The sequence below is a fragment of the Mustelus asterias genome, chromosome 8 (genome assembly GCF_964213995.1).
Source record: "Mustelus asterias chromosome 8, sMusAst1.hap1.1, whole genome shotgun sequence".
Taxonomy (NCBI): domain Eukaryota; kingdom Metazoa; phylum Chordata; class Chondrichthyes; order Carcharhiniformes; family Triakidae; genus Mustelus; species Mustelus asterias.
The window spans coordinates 12,746,524-12,762,281 of NC_135808.1; the positions used below are offsets into that span (position 1 = coordinate 12,746,524).

At 43.5% G+C, this 15,758-nt stretch overlaps 1 protein-coding gene across 1 annotated transcript in view; it reads right to left on the bottom strand.

The window, feature by feature from the left end:
• Positions 1-1,342: 1,342 nt before the first annotated feature.
• Positions 1,343-15,758, bottom strand: part of LOC144496864 (CD48 antigen-like) — a 40,073-nt gene continuing 25,657 nt past the window's right edge. The window contains exons 3-6 of the mRNA XM_078217433.1: positions 11,843-12,127; positions 5,898-5,990; positions 4,717-4,796; positions 1,343-4,032 (exon numbers count right to left, since the gene is read on the bottom strand). Of these exons, the coding sequence (XP_078073559.1) occupies positions 3,997-4,032; positions 4,717-4,796; positions 5,898-5,990; positions 11,843-12,127 (494 nt within the window). The 3' untranslated portion in view covers positions 1,343-3,996. The remainder of the gene's footprint in view (positions 4,033-4,716; positions 4,797-5,897; positions 5,991-11,842; positions 12,128-15,758) is intronic.

Sequence of the window (15,758 nt, forward strand, 5' to 3'; positions counted from 1 at the left end):
AGGACGGTGAGCCTCACATATGTAGTGGGCAAGTTGTTGGAAGGTCATAGTCATAGAGTTTTACAGCATGGAAACAGGCCCTTCGGCCCAACCTGCCTCTGCCGCCCTTTTTAAAAAAATCTCAGCTAATCCCAATTGCCTGCATTTGGCCCATATCCCTCTTACCCATGTAATTGTCTAAATGCTTTTTAAAAGACAAAATTATACCCACCTCTACGACCACCTCTGGCAGCTTGTTCCAGACACCATCCTGTGTGTGAAGAAATTGCCCCCTGGACACTTTTGCATCTCTCTCCTCTCACCTTAAACCTATGCCCTCTCGTTTTAGACTCCCCTACCTTTGGGAAAAGATATTGACTATCTCGCTGATTTATGCCCCTCATTATTTTATAGACTTCTATAAGATCACCCCTCAGCCTTCTACGCTCCAGAAGAAAAAGGTCCCAAACTATCCAACCTCTCCTTATAACTCAAACCATCAAGTCCCGATAACATCCTAGTAAATCTTTTCTGCACCTTTTCTAGTTGAATATCATCCTTTCTATATTAGGGTGACCAGAACTATACACAGTATTCCAAGTGTGCCCTTACCAATGCCTTGTACAACTTCAACAAGACGTCCCAACTCCTGTATTCAATGTTCTGACCAATGAAACCAAGCATGCTGAATGCCTTCTTCACCACTCTGTCCACCTGTGACTCCACTTTCAAGGAGCTATGAACATGTACCCCGAGATCTCTTTGTTCTGTAACTCTCCCCAACGCCGACATTAACTGAGTAAGTCCTGCCCTAGTTCTATCTACCAAAATACATCTAAATTAAACTCCATCTGCCATTCGTCAGCCCACCGACCCAATTGATCAAGATCCCGTTGCAATCCGGGATAACTTTCTTCACATCCATGGAACCACATCCAACTCCCCCTTTCACACACACTGAACCCCACCCAACTCCCCCTTTCTCACACACTGAACCCCATCCAACTCCCCCTTTCACACACACTGAACCCCACCCAACTCCCCCTTTCTCACACACTGAACCCCATCCAACTCCCCCTTTCACACACACTGAACCCCACCCAACTCCCCCTTTCTCACAGACTGAACCCCATCCAACTTCCCCTTTCACACAGACTGAACCCCATCCAACTCCCTTTCACACACACTGAACCCCATCCAACTCCCCCTTTCACTCACACTGAACCCCATCCAACTCCCCCTTTCACACACACTGAATCCACAAGTCCCCACAAGAGACAAACAAGCTCCAAGTTGATAAATAAGACATTGCACCCCATCTTGGGCTCGATCTTAGCCAAAAAGCCGAGAGGCTGGGTTTTTTCTCCAAAAATATATTTTATGAATGAAGTATCAGCAAGAACATTACATTCAAAACTGGTCACGCAAAGTGCAATAGCATTTAGTTCTTTACATTCAGTAACAGTCTAAGAAGGTTCGGTATAATCAAGACTTTACTAATGGTCGTCCAAATGTTGCGATGGTTATTAAAGGTTGTATACATAGAACGAGTTGCACTCCAAGGTGCTTCAGTACAAACTGAGATACATGTAATATTCACTGCATTTAGTGAGTCATTCAGCCCAAGGGGGTTCTGCATCGTTCAATTCACTGTGGCTTAGATAGTGACCTTCCCCATTGCACCTCTGCAGCAGCTGCCCCAAGCTTTAGTGTGTCCCTCAGTACATAGTCCTGGGTTCTGGAAAAGTGCCAGTTTGAAACACGCACTCGGGACAACTTCTTATACTCCAAGGCCAACAGGTTTTGGGCAGACCAAAGAGTGTCTTTCACCGAGTTGATGATCCTTCAGCAACATCAGATGTTTGTCTCTGCCAGGGAACAGTCCCGAGAGCACAGAGTCCTGTGTCACGGAGTTGCTCGGGACAAACCTCGACAAAAACCACTTCATCTCTCTCCAGACCTTCTTTGCAAAGGCACATTGCACAAAGAGGTGGACAAAGGCCTCTTTCCCACCAGTCACGTGCAGATGGGGTGGGATTGTGGATGTGTAGAAAGGATCTCACCACCAGCCTAGCTAGTCTTGGCGCTTGTTTGAAAGTTCTGATGAGGCATTCTGTCAGATGACTTTGACAGTCTAGTCAGGGAACCATCCGATAAAATCCACCATCTCCTTTTCCTGTAGGGCCTCTTGGATGTTACATGCAGACACTGTGATCAAGTGTTTTTCCGCATAAGCCTTCCCATGAGGGACAAGTGGTATGGCATGGTCCAGCTATTTGGAGCGATCTGCAGGAGCATGGCTAAACCCATTCTTCACAACACCAGGGACAGGTAGAGCACCAGTACATAATGACGGTGTTTGCGTACCGTGGATCTATACACAGCTTGATACAGCCACACACAAAAAGGTGGCCACCAGGGACATCCCCCCACCCCATATCTAAAGGCTTTTGCATCACGTCCCTACGAACACGCTCCATTGGTAACCCCCCCCCCCCCAAGTTGAAGCAGAAAATTGCTCGGGTGATTTTCACAGCTCAGGAGCAAGGAATGGGCCAGACCTGCACCACATACAGCAACACCAAGAGTGCCTCACACCTAATGACCAGATTCTTACCTGCAATGGAGAGTGATCATTGCTCCCACAGACCCAGTTTTCATTATAGCTACTCCCTCCCTCCAATTTTTAATGCATGCCCCTGGTTCCCCCCAAACCACTTCCCCAGCATTCTCAGGCGACAGTGAAGGGGACTCAGGATTGGTCTACCCACTTCTCAAAGAACATGGACTTGCTCTTGTCACGATTTACCTTGGCAACCGAGGCCAGTTTGAACCAGTCACAGATGTTGATTTTCATTTCACAAAAAGAATTTTATTGTGTACAACAAGTACCACGAGGAGAGGATCTACCTCTCAAATATTAAATTTTCAAAACTTCTTTCCAAAGTAACAGGAAGACAGTTGACAACAAGTGAAAATGGAATGTCAGTCACTTGGTTAAGCTTATATTTGCATGGACTGGGACAAATTTCTTACCCATATAGTACCTTTGATTTGAACAGAAATTCAAGTGTAGGAATCAAATCATCTGATCGGTCAGGCTATAAATATAGCGAACAGCCAGCATACCCCGGCTCAACATTTATATAGATTTGCAATGTCTATTGCAAAAGAAAAGCATGGCATTGCACACCACAATTCGTGAATCAAACATCTGAATAAAGTGACATGTGTCTTTAATTTAACTGGGGTGTTTCTGTTACAAGGGGTTCCAAACTCTCATTAAACCACAGATAAAACATAAAAGAAGCTCGCTTAAGAGAGAAAGTGAAGCACATGTAAAATAAACAGGTCACTAGCTTGCTGCTACAGAATTAATGCGTTGTTCTTTCTACAGTGTTGGAATTTGGAAGATAGTCTCCTAGCTTGTCAGCACTCACTTTAAACTGGAGTGTTGAGAAAATTGAAATTAGCAGAAAACTAAAGAAAGCTGGAGAACATTAAACGTTTGCAAGTAAGTGTTTAAAGTGGCTGCAGATTGGAGACATTTCCAGTGAGATACCAGTTTCCAAAAAGCTAGAATATTCAAGTTGGAAATGGAGTATGGGAGATTTAGTTAGAATCTATGAATAAGCTGTATTGCTTAATTTATTATAAGTTAAAGCATGTATAAATGTACAAAACGGCCAATAAAAATGTACAAAATGGCCAATAAAAATGTACAAAACGGCCAGTAAAAATGTACAAAATGGCCAATAAAAATGTACAAAACGGCCAGTAAAAATGTACAAGGCACAGCCAGCATACCTCTGTCTGTTTCAACTTTTGACTTGCAACTTAAAATGTACAAAGATGGAAAGAGGGGCATCAAAAACCATAGCCTTCCCCCAAAATCAAAAAGCAGTTCAAAAAATTTGACCCGTGTTCTGCTCACATTGAAAGCACACAAAGGGAAACTGCATTGGCTGTGCCATGCTCACAGGTAGTCAAAATCACAATCACAGTTTTTCATGCAAGTCATACTTCCAGGTCAGCACTCCTGGATTTTGGCTCCTACAGAAAAAAAGAGAGAAAGGGGATTAAAATGTCTGCAAATGGCAGAAAAGCCTGATTTTTTTGATACAAAAATGAAGAAAAGCACAGTTCTAACAGTTGGTGACTTGCATTTGATTGTTCTTTGTACATTAGGTTTAAGGCTCCCCTCCCCCTTCAGAAAAAGCTAATGGCCAAGATATTCTTGTAAACCATGTCATCATCACCCCATCTAACAATATGCCTTTTTTATGGACTCCACAATAATTCATGTATTTATTGCATTTTATCTCTATACATGCAGCACTTTCAGAATTGCCCCATTTGCTAAAGCTTAGGCTCATAAAAGATCATTTACTGCAATATGATAAAGACAAATTGGTTATAAGTTTACAGCTTTCTAGTGTTGAATATTTAATCCTCTTGTCTGCCTACATGGAGGGAATTGGTTTTATTTCATTTCACTTTTAGATATTGAACGGGGCTTAACAATAAAATATTCCCCATTTAGCTATCGGTCTCTGGTAACAAACCATGACATGGATGCATTCTGACAGTACAGTAGCTAGTGGAGCAGTTCCAGTCTTACAATCTTGAAGAGCAATTTCAATTTGTTGCACACTTACAAGAACATTCATTTATAGGAAGTTTCGGAGCAACACATGTATATCTAACTTGTCACTTGCATTTGATCAGAATACTTACAGAAATTTCATGTTGCCTTGACACCGGATAGGAGTATGGCTGACGTCCAGTTTTCCATTTTTTAATTTTGCATATCAAACCTGTTGATGGCAATATATAATGAATCATATTGAATTGATTAAGTTTATTAGTCACAACTAGGCTTACATTAACTCTGCAATGAAGTTACTGTGAAAATTCCTTAGTCGCGACTCTGTCGCCTGTTCGGGTACACTGAGGGAGATATAGCATGGCTCATGCATCTCACCTGCACATCTTTCAGACGGTGGAAGGAAACCGGAGCAACTCTACGCAGACACAGGGAGAATGTGCAGACTCCACACAGACAGTGACCCAAGCCGGGATCGAATCCAGGTCCCCGGCGCTGTGAGGCAGCAGTGCTAACCACTGTGCTGCCCACTAGATTATCAGTCTGCAATTTCCTTCCCCCATTAAAACATTTTTCTTCCAAATTTTACCATACAGTGTACCAAAGTTGAACAACTTGCATGAACACCCATTTCCATATTACTGATCTGCTTATTTTGCTGCCCCTGCTGGAGAGAGGAATGTCCCAGGAACGTTAAGCCCCTTCAAAACGTTATGGCATGGGTCCTGCAGCCACAGGAATAAGACAGCCAAAAGGAGGAAACGCAGTAAGGAAGATGCAAGGTGAACAACTGGTCACATATTAAACAAAATGTCTTCGACCTAGCAAACAAATGGATTCATTTGGGCCAGGCTGGGCTACAAGAGGAACTTCCATATCGTCTTCACTGCATACGTAAAATCTTGCTTCAGAAATACTAGTTATTTGTACCTGGTTAAGTCAACCACAACTGAGGACTCCAGTGTTCAGAAATTCTGAGCTTATGAGTTTGTAATTTAAAAACTTACAACTTGGAAACCCGAAAAACTTACAACCACCACTTAAAAAAGGTGCAAGAAAACCAAAACCCCTTTCTGTTGAAGACAGGTAGTGAGAGGATACATTAGTGTTGCTTAAACTAACCCCCACTCCTGTTTTTAACAATCAGTAAAACCTAGTGGATAGTCAAGGGCTAACTGCTAAAGGTACAAAACTCTCAATATGTGCTCATGGAGTGAGTGAAGTCAAAAGTTTCAGGCAGTCACAATTTATTCCCACTTTGTAGCCATTACAACAGTTTTAAAATGAAATTCACTGCATCGTCAATACTTACACATGATTACAAGTGCAGCGATGAATACCACCACAGTAGAAATTACAATTATTTGTACATTGTTTGCTGGTTCTGATGGCTCACATTCTTTACCTGAAATAGATTTTACATAAACACAGTTTTAATTAGCACATTAACTGAAAGACTCACTACAACACACAACCACGTTATGGAAAGTAACTAGACATTCAGCCGTGGCATCTTGATTACATCACAACTACAAGAAATCTTTGGTTCCCAACTTGCACTGCCTGCACCATCTCCGGTACATTTGGCATCAAGACTTTGCTGTCTGAAAACAAATCTCAGCAGCAGATCTGTCTTCGTAAGACAGCAGGTTACATCAGACAATGCCATGAGAGAACTGCTTTAATCAATACACATGGACGCCTGGAGACCAGTGATCTAATTTCTGAAACTATGGCTGCTGCTATAAACCAGAATTGGCACACCAAAGTTGCATTCGTTGGAAACATCTGTTTACACATCTGGACATATATGCACTGTAAGTACAGTAGCACAGTGATTCGCACTGCTACGTCAGCTCCAGGGACATGGAATCAATTCCAGCCTTGGGTGACTGCCTGTGTGGAGTGTGTACATTCTCCGTGTGTCTGCGTGTGTTTCCTCCAAGTGCTCTGGTTCCTCCCACAGTCCAAAAATGGGTAGGTTATGTGGATTAGCGGGGTAAGTGCATGGTGTAACTGGGATAGGATGAGGGTTGGGCTCGAGTCGGAGTCAGACTCAAAAGTCCAAATGGCCTCCTTCTGCACTGTAGGGATTCAAATGCTGTTAGCATTCTCTGTCCATTAATTTGAAGAGCATTAATGAGCAAGTCATTTGTATGTGTCACTTTGTGAACCAAGCTCTGATGATCTGATGCTGAAAGAATCGGTGTCGTAGTTTCATTGTCTGCTCAATGGAACAAAGGACAAAGAAAATTACAGCACAGGAACAAGCCCTTCAGCCCTCCAAGCCTGTACCGACCATGCTGCCTGAATGAACTAAAACCCTATACCCATATCCCTCTATTCCCATCCTATTCATGTATTTGTCAAGACGCCCCTTAAAAGTCACTACCGTATCTGCTTCCACTGCCTCTCCCAGCAACGAGTTTCAGGCACCCAGCACCCTCTGTAAAAAATCTGCCTCGTACATCTCCTTTAAACCTTACTCCTCGCACCTTAAAACTGTGCCACCTAATAATTGACTCTTCCACCCTGGGAAAAAGCTTCTGACTATCGATTCTGTCCATACCTCTCAATCTTGTATGCTTCTATCAGGTCACCCCTCAACCTCCGTCGTTCCAGTGAGAACAAACCAAGTTTCTCCAACCTCTCCTCATAGCTAATGCCGTCCATATCAGGCAACATCCTGGTAAATCTTTTCTGTACCCTCTCCAAAGCCTCCTCATCCTTCTGGTAGTGTGGCGACCAGAATTGAACACTATATTCCAAGTGCAGCCTAACTAAGGTTCTATCAAGCTGCAACATGACTTGCCTATTTTTAAACTCAATGCCCCGGCTGATGAAGGCAAGCATGCCGTATGCCTTCTTGACTACCATTGCCACTTTCAGTGACCTGTGTACCTGTACACCCAGATCCCTTTGCCTATCAATACTCTCAAGGGTTCTGCCATTTACTGGTCCTCATTGCTTTCCGCAAATCCACCAACTTTTGTGTCGTCCGCAAACTTACTAACCAAACCAGTTACATTTTCCTCCAAATCATTGATACGTATTACAAGCAGCAAAGGTCCCAGCACTGATCCCTGAGGAATGCCACTTGTCACAGCCCTCCATTCAGAAACGCACCCTTCCACTGCTACCCTCTGTCTTCTTTGACCGAGCCAGTTTTGTATCCACCTTGCCAGCTCACCTCTGATCCCATGCGACTTCACCTTCTGCACCAGTCTGCCATGAGGGACCTTGTCAAAGGCCTTACTGAAGTCCATGTAGACAACATCCACTGCCCTATCCTCATCAATCATCTTCGTCACTTCCTCAAAAAACTTGATCAAGTTCATGAGACACGACCTCCCCTTCACAAAATCATAGAATCATAGAAACCCTACAGTGCAGAAGGAGGCCATTCGGCCCATCGAGTCTGCACCGACCACAATCCCACCCAGGCCCTACCCCCACATATATATCCGCTAATCCCTCTGTTAGGAGAATAAAGAGTTAATGTCCCGATTTCAACCCTGTCAGCAAAATCTTGTATGCTGACAACTGCTACGGACAATGGAGACAGCCTGTCCACATGAAAGGATAAACATGTCAAAACATAATTAAATTAGATCCGTGCCCAAGACATAGCGTGAATGATTAACCATTAAACTTGTTTTCTTGAGCTGCGAACAATAGAACTTGTATTGCACAAGACTGCTCTAAACATCACGTACTTGGCCGGATACCAAGAGTGACTCCTATCCAGATGTCCAGAACAAAGAGAGGCTTTTCTCTATAAATATGCGGGAAAGTCCCTATTACAGTAGAGTCTGCCGTGGGTTACGTACGGACGCCCGGCGGGAGGTAAGCCACTCTACCTGGACTGACGGCTCTCCAGTCCACGTGTCAGGGTAGTTAAACTATATAAGGCTTAGCCCATTGAATGATACTTGTAGAACTTGTCCATGTATTGTGGGGAATAAAGAGACACATTTTATTCTAGCAATACTGGTGTAGTGTGAATTCTTTCTCTCAGACCACCTCCACGAACCTGTTACCGGTCCGGCAGAACACCCTCCAACCTACACATCCCAGGACTCCAAGGGGCAATCTTTAACCTGGCCAATCAACCTAACCAGCACATCTTTGGACCGTGGGAGGAAACCGGAGCACCCGGAGGAAACCCACGCAGACACGAGGAGAATGTGCAAACTCCACACAGACAGTGACCCGAGCCGGAAATCGAACCCGGGACCCTGGAGCTGTGAAGCAGCAGTGCTAACCACTGTGCTACCGTGCCGCCCTACTGTGCTACCGTGCCGCCCTATCATGGCGCTTCTCACTAATACGCTCATTTATTTCCAAGTGAGAATAAATCCTGTCTGTCTCGAAGAATCCTCTCCAATAATTTCCCTACCACTGATGGAAGGGGCGGGAAAGATTGGAAAGAAGCACTGCTTTTTCACAGGAGATCGTGAAGTAAATAATGCAATAAGCACCACACAACTGATCCTGGATCACTTACAATACAAACAGTATTGCTTTAAGTGCGCAACTTACATTATAAGTACAGATATTATCTGTACTTAATTAATTGAACTATAATACAAAGGTTGATAATTGTCATTCTTCAAATGAACAGAAATTATCCAAAGCTCTGAGCACCAAAATATGCACTTTAATCTGGTGCTAAAAGGTTAATACTGATGGGACTTGTGACCAAAGAGGCCACCTAAAATGGTGATTTACAGAGTATGCTGGGATAATTGGACAAGCACCAAAACAGCAGGCTGCAGCTTAACAGACAGAGATAAACAGGCTACAGCTCAGACGACTGAATACACAGGAAATAGGCCATCCCAAAGACAACGGACACTTTCTGGTCAAACATACTTGTTTACCAGACAAAGTGGAGCCTTAACCCCCTTATTTCGGATGATGTGGAGATGCCGGCATTGGAATGGGTTAGGCACAGTAAGAAGTCTCACAACACCAGGTTAAAGTCCAACAGGTTTATTTGGTAGCACGAGCTTTCAGAGCACTGCCCCTTCATCAGTTGAGTGAAGAGTTCAGTTCACAAACACAGCATATATAGACACAAACTCAATTACAAGATAATGGTTGGAATGCGAGTCTTTACAGGTACAGACAATGTGAGTGGAGAGAGGGTTAAGCACAGGTTAAAGAGATGTGAATTGTCTCCAACCAGGACAGTTAGTGAGATTTTGCAAACCCAGGCAAGTCGTGGGGGTTACAGATAGTGTGACATGAACCCAAGATCCTGGTTGAGGCTTGCAAAATCTCACGAACTGTCCTGGTTGGAGACAACTCACATCTCTTTAACTGGTGCTTAACCCTCTCTCCACTCACATGGTCAGCATCTGTAAAGATTTGATTACCTGTAAAGACTCGCATTCCAACCATTATCTTGTAATTGAGTCTGTGTCTATATATGCCCTGTTTGTGAACTGAACTCTTCACTCACTTGGCAACGCCCTGAAAGTTTGTGCTACCAAATAAACCTGTTGGACTTTAACCAGGTATTGAGAGACTTCTTACTGTCCTTATTTGCGAGGGAGGTGTATGACCTACGTGCCTCCGGCACCTACAGGCATGACCGTTGGGTACACACCCAGAGATCGGTGTGGCAGCACCTAATTGGATTCTTATCGATCAGGGTGATCAAGCCCTGATCGATTGATTGACAAGAATCAGGAGACCGCCCAAAAGGACACAAAACCAAGGAGGGATTAAAGGTGCTGCACAACAGAAGAAGCTCTCTCTCTGACCCCATGAATGAGCAACAACAACGGTGACCATCACCAGCACGAGGAGAGCCACCACACCCAAGGAGGAAGAAAGACCAGAGCCAGAGTGTCACACCAGACCAAAGGACCAGACTACGCAGAGCACGACAGAGACCAACACGTGGATGAAGGCCAATGTCTGCCTAGGTACTTGTCAGTCACACAAAAGTTAAGTCAAGGTCTAGTACTGGACTTGAACTTTAGTATTTCTGGGTGACTATTAATTGTGTTTAAATAAATATTGTTGTACGAACAAGAAGTCTACTTGCAATTTTGTGTCCACCGTATAAGGGTTAAAACAGACTGTGCGGAAGGCACAACAGACTGACTGCATCCTAGCCTTTCAGAACTTTGCTGTGGTGCCCATATGAGGGGGCAGGATTCTGTACCATACAAAAGGGTGGTGAGGATTATGACCCAGTAGACTTTTGATTTTGGCCTTCAGTTTAAGGCCGTTCTGCTTGCAAACATGACTGTGGAACCAGCCATAGGGAGAATTTTATTTCTGGATACATACACTGGTATTTTCAAGAGACACATCCCTCAAGAAGCTCACTAAGGTATGAGAATTATTGCAAAATTTTAAGACTGGTGTCATCAATGGTTATGCCTGTTGTTTTATCAAATGTGCTTGGGGCTTCCACCAAACATACACAATTTAACAGCAAAAAGTCCTTCATTATGCTGATCTCAACAGCATGCAGACCACCCTGTCGAAAATTTAGCTGTTGGATTACTTTCAATTAGTTAGGTCGACTGTGCTTCCCCACATGGATGGCTATAGGATCCCCAAGCAATTCAAGAGCACTAGAATACTGACAGCTTTTGTGGACTTAACCTCTCACCCCTGAACCCTTTCTTTCTGTCCTTAGAAATAAACTAATCTCCATTCTCCCAAATAATCCATCAGGATTCCCACAAGCAGAGGGTTGGATGACTCCTCATCAATATTCCATTGCCCACATTGGGAAGCTTTCCACACTCTGAAGTAAACAGACAGATTTTTATTTGGGTGCTGCAAGTGTGCATCACCAACCTGTGATTTTCCATCCTGCTCTTCTCTTGTCAGGCAAAGATATTCTTACATTAACACACTATGAGGGGCGTGCGCAGAGTGGATAACGAGCAGCTGTTCCCCTTAGTTGAAGGGTCAGTCACGGGGGGGGGGGGGGGGGGGGGGGTGGAGAGAAAGAGATATGAGGAAAAATTTTACTCAGAGGGTGATGACAATCTGGAATGCGCTACCTGGGAGGGTGATAAGAGACGGGTTGCCTCATATCCTTTAAAAAGTACCTGGATAAGCACTTGGCATGTCATAACATTCAAAGCGCTGGTAGATGGGAATAGGTGGGACGTCAGGTGTTTCTCACGTGTCCGTACAGACTCAATGGACCGTATGATTCTATGATTTTAATGCACAAGAATACAATATTGAACTTAACTACGAAATGGAATGGGCTTGACTCACCGTAAACAGAAAGAGTGTTCCAATAAACAGAGGGAGAGAAAGAACAGTTCTTCCTACTAACAGGGTTCTCCATGGTGCAAGTGTAGATCACAAAGTCTAATTTGTCGGCTTTAAAAATAATCAACGTGCTGTTACTTCGCATCAACTGATGGCGTTGACTGTTTGTTATCATTCTGCTATCCTTCCACCACAGAATGGAACTTGCTTTCCCCGCTGGCACTTGACAGGTCAGTTCAATGGTGCCATTCACACAGGTGCCATTGATTGAAGGTTCAGAAAGTGGATCTGCAAGAGAGAATAAGAAAAAGATAAAACTGGACTGACCATGAGGACTTCACTCCTTCACCTTAAGTTTGTGTAGTCCATAGAACTCTGTCCTTCACAGGTACCTCACTACATCAGTTCTGAACTGAACTTCTCATGCCATAATTCTCCAACATAAAGGCAGTCAGCAGATTAGTTGACCAAGGGCACTATGGTGGCATGGCAGTTAGCACTGCTGCCTCACAGTGCCAGAGACCTGGGTTCGACTCCTGGCTTGGGTCACTGGCTGTGTGGAATCTACACGTTCACCTTGTGTCTGCGTGGGTTTCCTCCCACAGTCCGAAAGATGTGCTGGTTAGATGCATTGGCCATACGAAATTAACATAAGAACTAGGAGCAGGAGTAGGCCATTTGGCCCCTCAAGCCTGCTCTGCCATTCAACAAGATCATGGCTGGTCTTTTTGTTGACTCAGCTCCATTTACCCACCCGCTAACCATAACCCTTAATTCCTTCACTGTTCAAAAATCTCTCTTTGCCTTAAAAACATTCAATGAGGTAGCCTCAACTGCTTCACTGGGCAGGGAATTCCACAGATTCACCACCGTGTGTGTGAAGGAATTCCTCCTCATCTCAGTCCTAAATCTATTCCCCCTTGTTTTGAGGCCATGCACCCCAGTTCTGGTTTCACCTGCCAGTGGAAACAAGCTCCCTGCTTCTATCTTATCTATTCTCTTCATAATTTTATATGTTTCTATCAGATTTCCCCCCCTCAGTCTTCTAAATTTCAATGAGTATAGTCCCAGCTACTCAGTCTCTCTTCGTAAGCCAACCTCAACTCCAGGATCAACCTAGTGAATCTCCTCCGCACCCCCTCCAGTGCCAGTATATCCTTTCTCAAGTAAGGAGACCAAAACTGTACACAGTACTCCAGGTGTGGCCTCACCAGCACCTTATACAGCTGCAACGTAACCTCGCTGTTTTTATACTCCATCTCTCTTGCAATGAAGGACAAAATTCCATTTGTCTTCTTAATTACTTACTGCACCTGCAAACCAACTTTTTGCGGTTCATGCACAAGGACACCCAGGTCCCTCTGCACAGCCGCATGCTGCAATTTTTTTACCACTTAAATAAGAGTCCATTTTGCTGTTATTCCTACCAAAATGGATGACCTCACATTTACCAACATTGTACTCCATCTACCAGACCCTTGCCCACTCAAACTATCTATATCCCTTTACAAACATTCAATGCCCTCTGCACACTTTGCTCTACTACTCATCTTAGTGCTTTTTGTGAACTTTGACACACTACAGTTGATCCCCAACTCCAAATCATCTAGGTAAATTGTAAACAATTGCAGTCCCAACACTGATCCCTGAGGCACACCACTAGTCAGATTGCCAACCAGAAAAACACCCATTTACCCCAACTCTTTGCTTTCTGTTGGTCAACTAATCCTCTATCCATGCTAATATATCACCCATAAGACCATGCAGCAGCCTTTTGCGTGGCACCTTGTCAAATGCCTTCTGGAAATCCAGATACACCACATCCACTGGTTCCTGTTGCCCACCGCGCTCATAATGTCCTCAAAGAATTCCACTAAATTAAACATGACCTGCCTTTCATGAACCCATACTGCGTCTTCCCAATGGGACAATTCATATCCACAGATATCTCACTATTTCTTCCTTGATAGACTCAAGCATTTTCCCCACCACAGAAGTTAAGCTAACCAGCCTATAGTTACCTGTCTTTTGTCTACCTCCTTTTTTAAACAGTGGCGTCACATTTGCTGTGTTCCAATCTGCCACCCAGATTCCAGCGAAATTTGGAAAATTACCACTAGTGCACTTGCTATTTCCCCCGCCATCTCTTTTAGTACCCTGGGATGCATTCCATCAGGGCCAGGAGACTTGTCTACCTTTAGCCCCATTAGCTTGCCCAACACTGCTTCTTTAGTGATAATGATAGTTTCTAGGTCCTCATCTGCCATCGCCTTCTTGTCACCAATTTCTGTCGTGTTATTTGTGTCTTCCACTGTGAAGACCAACACAAAATACCTGCTCAATACCTCTGCCATTTTCTCATTTCCCATTATTAATTCCCCCTTCTCATCCTCTGAAGGACCAATGTTTCGCTTAGCCACTCTTTTTTCTCATATATTTGTCAAAACCTTTTCTACCTGTTTTAATATTCTGACTGAGTTTACTCTCATAATCTATCTTACTTTTCTTTATAGCTTTTTTCATAGCTGTCTGTTGACCTTTAAAGATTTCCCAATCCTCTAGTTTCCCACTATTCTTTGCCACTTTCTTTCAAATTGACACCCTCCTTTATTTCCTTAGATATCCATGGCTGATTATCTCTTTTTCTACTGTCCTTCCTTATCACTGCTGAGCACTGTGAAAAATTGCTTTGAAAGTCCTCCACTGTTCCTCAATTGTCCCACCATAAAGTTTTGCTCCCAGTCTACGTGGGCCAACATCCCCCCTCATCCAATTGTAGTCTCCTTTGTTTAAGTACAAGAGATTGGTTTTGATTTTACCTTTTCACGCTCCGTTTGTATTTTAAATTCAACCATACTGTGATCGCTCCTTCCGAGAGGATCCCCAACTGTGAGATTGTTAATTATTCCTGTCTCATTACACAGGATCAGATCTAGGATAGCTTGCTCCCTCATTAGGTTCTATTACAAATTGTTTGAGGAAACAATCATGGATGCATTCTATGAACTCCTCCTCAAAACTGCCTTGGCCAATCGACTAAAGTCCCCCATGATAATTGCCGCACCATTTTTACATGCGTCAATTATTTCCTTGTTTATTGTTTGCCCCACCGTGATATTATTTGACAGCCTATAGACTACACTGATCAGTTACTTTTTTTCCTTACTATTTCTAATTTCCACCCAAATGGACACAACGCTTTTCTCCATAGAACCTACATCATCTCTCACTACCAGCCTGATGTCATCCTTAAACATCAGAGCTACACCACCTCCCATACCTTCTTGTGTGTCCTTCCGAATAGTCTGATACCCCTGGATTCTCCCTCAGTGTACCTGAACAGGCGTCGGAGTGTGGCGACTAGGGATTTTCACAGTGACTTCATTGTAGTGTTAGTGTAAGCCTACTGTGATACTAATAAATGAACTCAAAACTTGATTCCCACTGTCAATCTACTAAACGAAATCCTGTAGTTGCTGGACATCGGATACAAAATGCTCAAAACTTAGTAAATCAGGCAGTACTTACATAAACTGAAATAGTGAACATTTTACATCCAAAAGGTCACTGGCCTGAAATATATTCTCCGCTTCTTTCTACACAATTGCTCAATTTGTCCAGCATTTATGCTCAACTGACGACTGAGTGACGTTAATCTATATATAGACTGTGCAAACTACATTAGCAATAATAGTGACAAATTAATTTCCGAGTATGACTACAGTTTTGTTTTGGACCAGCATGTTTGGATAATTTCTCGTGAAAGTGGTGAATTCCTATAAGAGGTTATTTTGGCGTGCTGTGACTAATTAACTTTTTGGAACAATTCTGCAATTTTAACCAAGGAAAAATCTGGGTGGAAACGAGTGGCGAGAAGGAAATAAAGAGGCTGAATGGGCTGTACAGACTGGATACAGGG